At 35.6% G+C, this 7884-nt stretch overlaps 1 protein-coding gene across 1 annotated transcript; it reads left to right on the top strand.

Moving 5' to 3' along the window:
* The first annotated feature begins 644 nt into the window (after nt 1-644).
* On the top strand, nt 645-6934 carry LOC145219443 (CUB and zona pellucida-like domain-containing protein 1). Its single transcript, XM_080086807.1, has 12 exons — nt 645-705; nt 1416-1579; nt 2408-2522; nt 3007-3188; nt 3605-3807; nt 4039-4210; nt 4750-4910; nt 4979-5218; nt 5654-5834; nt 5903-6034; nt 6101-6206; nt 6888-6934. The coding sequence occupies exons 1-12, from the start codon at nt 645-647 to the stop codon at nt 6932-6934; spliced, it is 1764 nt and encodes a 587-aa protein (XP_079942933.1).
* Nucleotides 6935-7884: the final 950 nt, after the last annotated feature.

Genomic DNA, 7884 nt, shown 5'->3' with positions numbered 1-7884 from the left:
AAACGAGCCCGATTTGAGCAGTGTTTGGGCCTAACTTAACTCTGGACATCTTTTGTGCCGCAATTTTACCGAATTTTTGTTATTTTGGCATCGTTTTTGAAGAACATCTGGTTCGGGTTGGAACTGTGCAATTACCGCCATGTCCATAGATAGCTGTATCATAACAAAACAGAGTCGGAACTCAGATAAGTATTGGCCACAACCGAGCTTGAAAACTAGATCTGACATAGAGCCCTGTGTGTTCCCTCTATGGTTGTATGTAGCATCGTAACAGCAAACGATGGTAAGCAATAGAAGAGAACCTATTGAATCAAATCAGTTATTTGAAATGTTGATTTTAAACAATAGACTTGTATGCAATATTTCGGAAATGCGTATATCCTGAGGGTTAGGATGCTGGCTTGCCGTTTACTGGTTACTGTTTAATATATGTGTAGTGTTTAACATATCTGTGCTGATAAGGTTACTAGCACCTGCGGTAGCGTTTAACGATTGTTTTATTTTAATTTATTTCGGTAAGCTTACTTGTAGATACGAAAAAGTTAAGAATATACGTTATATACAGCAAAAACTTAACAAAAGATATACACACATACCTTGGAGTACTTTTTTGAGAGTAAAATCGTGCAAGGCAATTGGAAAGCATGGTGTTGATTAGATGGAAAGTCTTGTTTGTGTTCATGATCATGGTTTTAATTGAAAAAGGTAAGCAAGTTGTAACAAAAGTGCAAAAGTTATACCTGGTTGTAGGCTATGTTATCATTTATTTAAGTTTTTGAGCGTAATGTTATGTAAAAAAAACAGTGCTTGTTTTAATAAAAATCATACTCGCTTTAAACGAAAATGATTTCTTGTGCAGCAATAGAAAAGAAACGCTTTATTCACATATTAACACTTGTTTAACACACTTTCAAATTTAACCTACCCAATAGCATCGTAATATTAAGTAATGTAGAAAGGGATTGTTCACTAAGTTAGTCAAAGCATTCGCTTGCATACCGTACGTCCTGGAAGTAACTACACGCCTAATGCAAATCTTGAACAAGGCTGATGTATAATTGGCAATGAAACATTTGAAAAAGACTGGGCTTACGTTACCAAAACCAAAACATACCATGATACCACTACACCGTTTATTAATTGTAAAATGTTTATGATGAAAAGTCCGCCTTATACGAAAGCGTTCTGGACTGCGCATTGTTGAAAGCGGTAGGTTTTTGAAAGTTGCCTTATTGCAATGATAGTAGGCACTTGATCTGAGTATTTTATTTATCTGAAGAATCCCTATCGTTCTGGTGGGCGAAACGTCAGTTAAATTACTTTTTGGCAAAAAAAGTTGTTTTTTTCAAGCACCCCTACAGTTGAACGAAAAATTTGTAACAGTTAGTTTTGTTCAATGGCTTTCTGTTTTTCAGGTGACCCAGCTTGCACTATTTCAACAACTAACTACAACGGATATGGAATAAAATGGGAACCGTCTGAAGACTGTGATTCCATTGAATCCAGTTATGGCCTTACTCACTCTGGAACTGTTGTTGTTAAGTTGCTATTCGCAATACACCCAAACGATTATTGCTTGGTAACTTAAACAAGGCTAAGAAAACAAATTAAACTTTAGAAAACATGTCCTACCTTTTTAGATCACACACTGACTATACCTTAGAACAGTGGTTCCCAACCTTTTTAAACGAATTCCTCCCATAACAAAGCAAATCATTAAGATTCTTCCTAATATACCGTTCACTCGATGCTAAAGCACACAGAAGATCGTTTAAAAATGGGTCTTTTATCAACGTCACTGGTCATTTTCCTAGAGCTTAAGTGTCTATTCAAAAACCTCAAGTAAACATGAAAGTAAATCCCTCCTCTCTTTATGAAACGGTGCTCATTTTTGGGTATCTAACAAAGTTCTGATCAGTAACTAACAAAATACGTGGTGATTTTTTTACCATATGTCTTGTCCTTTAAAGCCTAATTTAAACAAAATATTGGCGTTTTAAGACTTAACAAGACATAGCATTACATAACAATAGAAGTTTCATATCACATTATTTAAGAGAGTGGAAAATCTACTAACACCTTACCTCACGGTAGTACCACATTTAGTTAATTTTCGATAGGTGGAGAAAAAAAGCATATTTCACATTTAAAACGTTAGATTTCTGAAGTGCTCACGGTTATGGCTATTAGGGTCTGGGTAAAGTATAAGCATTAAAAATTCAACAAGAATAGCAAAAGAATTTAGTTACTAATGTAAAATTTTCAAATACTTATTTCCAAACACAACCCCTCTTTCGCCGTTAAATAAATAATTCAGCTCTTTACGCCATCTATCGAAAATAGCTAAGTTTAGGTCTACCCTGAAGTAAACCTGTAGATTTATCCCCTTTTCCATTTATGTTTTAAGGTGTGCAATGGCACGTGGCAAAATCCGGACAATGTAATTGGTCGCTTGCCCTCAAATGAAGCCTTTCCATTTGACCCGGTTATATCTTACGATATCAAATCGTTTTTGATTTACTGTGAGCTAGCATATACAAAAACTAAAGTACAAATCGAAGCATTCGTAGGTACGATTTTCTGTTTTTATTTATTTTATTTCGACAACAAACTGAGTCTAAATACTACTTAAATATCCACTTAAATAAAACTTCTTGAGACAAGGCACGAACTATGCCGAGTATTTGTGGAAAAAGTTAAGCATACCTTTCTCACAACGCTTAAGTCAAAATCAAGTAGAGTATTGTAGCTAGTAAAATAGGTCTGAAGTCAAGTACACTTGCTTCCTTAAAAAAATAGAAATTAATTGTACTAAATCTGTATCTGTAACAAGCTCTCACCCTAAGTCAATCCACTTTAAGACAGTTATTTTTTGCAAAGACTTAAGTCATTTTTAACACGAAACTTAGTCTTCTGGAATTCAGTATTGAGTTAATATATTTCTTAACAACCTGTAAGTCTGGAGTACACTTAGGCATTTAATAATCACGATTTGATATTTTTTAGTTACTAAAACTTGTAGAACAACTATCCTTGAACAACTCCCTGTTACAATTACTTCACCAAATTATCCGGACAACTACAATGACCGCACTTTATGTGTTTGGAAATTCTCAGGCGACAAACAGTACAATTTCCATTTTAACTTTACAGCCTTTGATATCATACTACGCTCCGATTTAATCATCGTAAGTTGTTTATTCTGGAACTTTCAAAACAGTGAACAAACAAAAAGATCTAAAACAACACAGCAAAAGTAGAGTTTTTAGTTTGGTTTAGTTTCCCTTTTTATATTTCTATAAAGCTATTGGTATACTTCACAAGCCTAAAATTTTTCTTGATATCCTCTTCACCCAATTACACAATTTCTAAACAAAACCGGAAATCAAAAACTAGCTGGCTGGGTATATACAAAATATCTTTAACTTGAATATTTGTAGCACGCTTTTTGTGGAAATACCAAATGTTATATATTTAAAATTGTTTCTTTAGCGGTATTTTTATGCTATTTACCCTTTTTATCACAAATCTTCTTGAAAAACGTTTAATGTCTATGTATAAACATAGCATATTGTTTTCCATACCATATGATCTTGTGACGTAGATAACACCAGATGACGTCACACAAAGACGTCTAGTTAAAAGCGGTACCAAAGAACCCTTTCACTTTGAAACAAACGGGACAGGTTTTGAATTGATCATGATATCAGGATGGAATACTTCATCAACTGGGTTCTCTGTGGATGTAACAGCAACTTCGCAATACGAAGTAACAACTTCGTGTTCTTCCGATGGAGTTAACATCAGGTGAAAATTGTTTTGTGTAAACCTTCATGCTTAACGTTCTGATTTTTTATTCATTGGTCAATTACCACACGCACAGTTATCATTTTAATTTGATAGGGTTTTCAAAGCCTTGAATTTCTTGTACTTACTTATTTTTAACCTAACTCAAATGTCTCTCCACTTGCGACTCCGATGCGATAAATTATTTAAAGTTTAAAATTAAAATTAAAATTGCTGTTACTGTTATTTCAGTTTACCCGGGAGTTACGTAAGATCTAAAGCCCCGGAGGCCAGTGCTCGACTAGAAATGGTCGATATGAGCCTACAACCTTTAGCTGATTGTTCGGTCACAAGAAACAACAACACAGACACTTACGAGGCAAATATAGTTGGTGGAATTGAGAAATGCTCATCAAATATAGAAGTAAGATCAATTTATGTTTTGTACATAACCGTGTTGGCCAAAGTATGGGTCGCGTCCACGATTAACTAATGGTAAATTATAACAAATTGTGAACTTTGATGACATGAAGTTATGAAGTTATGAAGTTATGAATTCATGTTCATCTCAACTGATTGCTGGTAAATCTGCCAATCCCCTTCTACTAAGCTGACATGTGCAGCATACGATTCAGGCAACGGTCCTTGTGATTCTACTTGCAGCAGGTCCTGCCCTGAGCCTGTGCAGCTTAGTTGGTGGAGCGCGAGTCCCGGTATAGCTCGTGTTATGGGTTCGGATCTCACCGCAAGCTAGATTTTCTGGTCCATGCTTTGCCATTAGAGAATGCTTGAAAACGGGGCGATTTGGTATTGCGTGGCGTATTATGATTTTGAAAGTAAACTAATAATATTTTACAATTTAACAATAATTTATTTCACATTTGAAAAAATGTAATCGTTTCAAAAAAATTTTGGAAACTACTCATATTCAGATCTGGTTTACCGACTGAACTTTGAATGCAGGAAAGTGTATCAAACATTATTGTCACGTACAAGATTCTGCTCTTCAACAAATCGTGGAGAAAAATCACCCGTTATTTTCAACGCTCCATTCTCGAATTTCAGTGTAGTTTTGAAAACACTAAAATGATATCATCTTTTTCACCTTTGGAAGCCCTTATCAGGTGATTTCACATTGTTAACATTTATCAACAAATGGGTATTAATACATAGTGTTTTTTATTTTGTTCAGTTACACACAGATAGAACTTGAAACATCGTTCGCTTCATTTGCAATGGAAATGGCTCGTTATACATCGGACAGCTTCACAACTATTGAAACAGATCACACAATTACAACTGGATCACCTGTTTACATCGGTGTGAAAATGGATGTAGAACCTAACACTGATTTGGTTTTGCTTGGAGATGGATGCTACGTTACACCTACAGACCACTTTCAACGGACACTGTTTAACATCATTGGAAAAGGGTGATAAGATTTTTTAACTGTTACACATAAAAAGTTGGTATATGACTGGTGATATTTATTGTTGGATAAATTATATCATAATACTTTTTATACACTGAAACCTTGTTATTTCACTGCACAAACAAAGTATAAAAATCTGATTGTGACTCTCTGCAATGATAAGTTTACAATTTCAAATAACACCGTAGCCCTCTGAAAGCAATTTTGTTTGTAACTGCTGAGCCATGCCCCACTGTATGAAAAAAATGCAAACACTATTTCAAGTGTTGTACAAGTCTTGGCAATAGTTTGTTAAACTTTGTCCCTTCAAAAGGCTGGTGTACTATGATTTATATATGAGTGTGTCGTGATCGCTGGTCTGCATGGACGCTTCAGGGCTGAACCCAGTTATTAATTGATGTACATCTTTATTGTAACATTATTATCACATTGCAGTTGTCCTGTGATAAACCATATTTCCCCTTCTGGTAACGTCATCTACAATTTGACTGATTCGCGACTCTTTGGATTCTCTTTTGAAGGTTTTACATGGGCTAATCAGTTTGATGTGGTACAAGAACTATGGATAACTTGCTACATGACAATTTGCTTAAAAACGGAGGACACGTGTGAAACTGTAGGCAATAATTTGTATAGTCGCGCACCGACAACAAATTTAATAGTTTACATATTTTTGTTTTTTAGAACTGCAAAGGTCCATTTCGAAGAAGTGTTGAGTCAGATTTGGATGAAAATAAAATAGGAAAGAAGATCTCACTGGGTCCTTTTGTTTTGAGTAATGAAAAAGATAAACATACGCCTCCTTTGTGTGATAAAGTAATACTTCTTTGTGATAAATTATATAGGACGAGCAATGGATAAATCGGTTATGTGTATTTACAGAAGAAATTGGGTTGTTCGTACAAGTGTGCAATGGACCCGGATGGAGAAGTTTATTGTGTTTGTCCTCGAGGATACTTGCTTAAAGAAGATGGAAAGACTTGTCTGGGTAAGTATTGTCCGACTGTCCGACTGTACGACTGTACGACTGTACGACTGTGCGCCTGTGCGTCTGTGCGCCTGTACGACATTGGAACTACGCGACTGTACGATTGTGCGACTGTACCACTGTACCATTGTCCGACTGTCCGACTGTCCGACTGTCCACCTGTGCATCTGTGCGACTGTCCGACTGTGCGATTGTCCGCTTATGCGATTGTCCGACTGTACCAATGTAAATGTGTTTTACCAGAATTTCACGCTCAGCAGGGTTACAACTAACCCGAAGTAGAGCCTTGATTCATTAGGACCCGACGTCAAATTTCAGCTGTGACAAACACGTATACACTCTGCTGTTTTTGCTGACATTAAACTTATAACTGGATTCGAAAGTGAAGTTGTTTTCGACTAGACAGTGTCAGGCAAATAAAATTAACGGTTTATCCAGGTAATATTTAGGTATAGTGTCGATATTGACAAACTATGTCGAAGTCAAAATTAACCCAGAAAAACAGCCTCTCCAAAAAATAATAATAGTTTTCTCTTGAAAGTTTACTATTAAAGTTGAAAAGAGAAAGTAAGTGAATGCAAAATACAATACTAAAAAATGGCAAAAACATTTCGCTCGGCAAAAGACAATATGGCGACAATAATATTCACATTGCCAAAATTAATTATCCCATGTTGACAGATGAGAAAATGGCTAAACTGGACGCGCGGCAACGGCATTTAGACTGACAAAGTTAACCTTTAACTCGTGAAATATAAACAGACCTTTACCGGACATCAAAAACGTAAAGTGTGAAATGAAAGTATCAATTAGTTCATAGTAAATCCCATGGTGTCATTTGAATAAATCGTTGTTGTTCCAAGGTAGCAACTAATAGCATGGCGCAAAGACACCTTGTTTTAACAGCCATGCCGTTTTTGCATCGGTCAATTGCTCGAAAAAGAGTTAAAAGTGGCGCAACTTTAAAGCCCAATTTCACAAACAGCCAACTCGAAGTCAGGGCTGAACTGGAATGGATTTAAAAAAATCAAAAATTGGAGTTTACAGTAAGCACCAATTTGGCAGACACATATCGTGCACAAAATAGGCGCTAATATGTTAAAGTTCAAACAACTAGTTTTAAAAAATCTAAGCCCAAATTCGACCCCGAAAGCCATGCTTGACTCTTAACTTTCAGTTGAAGACTTTTTTGGGTTATTTTTACATCTTGTTTCTATCAGCACTTTTTGTGTGTTGCTTAAAAGGTTATAGTTCGCAAAATTTAAGTTTGAAAAACATTCAAGATGATTTAAGAAAAAAAAGGATCGTTTTACAGTGATGATATTGTGTACATGATATGTGCAACACTCATTTCTATCTTTATTTGTGATAATCGGATGTTACTGCACTGAAAATGACATGACTTTTTTTCCCTTAAGCGTTTCAGAAAAAAAAATGTACTCAGGTTGAAAAACGCTGATTTGGAAAATCTTTAGGTTGATATTATGATGCCTGGATATATGTACGCCTTTATAAGTCAATAAAATTCCAAATTGACACGAGTCAGCAAATCCACTTCTTGCCCTGTGTTCATTGCAAAGTTTTTGTCGTTGCACATCATTATAAAACACTTTTTCCAATTAAAAGTTTTTTTGACGGGGTTCGAACCCAGGACACTCTCGGGCACGAATCCCTAAGA

Source organism: Phallusia mammillata, chromosome 3 (genome assembly GCF_965637545.1).
Source record: "Phallusia mammillata chromosome 3, kaPhaMamm4.hap1.1, whole genome shotgun sequence".
Lineage (NCBI taxonomy): Eukaryota > Metazoa > Chordata > Ascidiacea > Phlebobranchia > Ascidiidae > Phallusia > Phallusia mammillata.
This window is presented reverse-complemented; position numbering and strand designations above follow the sequence as displayed.

Excerpts from the sequence above, each read along its gene's own strand:
- LOC145219443 (XM_080086807.1), top strand. The coding sequence starts at position 645 with ATGGTGTTGATTAGATGGAAAGTCTTGTTTGTGTTCATGATCATGGTT. Across the intron at positions 1,580-2,407 it reads ACCCAAACGATTATTGCTTG|GTGTGCAATGGCACGTGGCA; the intron begins GTAACTTAAACA and ends TTATGTTTTAAG. Across the intron at positions 2,523-3,006 it reads CAAATCGTTTTTGATTTACT|TTACTAAAACTTGTAGAACA; the intron begins GTGAGCTAGCAT and ends GATATTTTTTAG.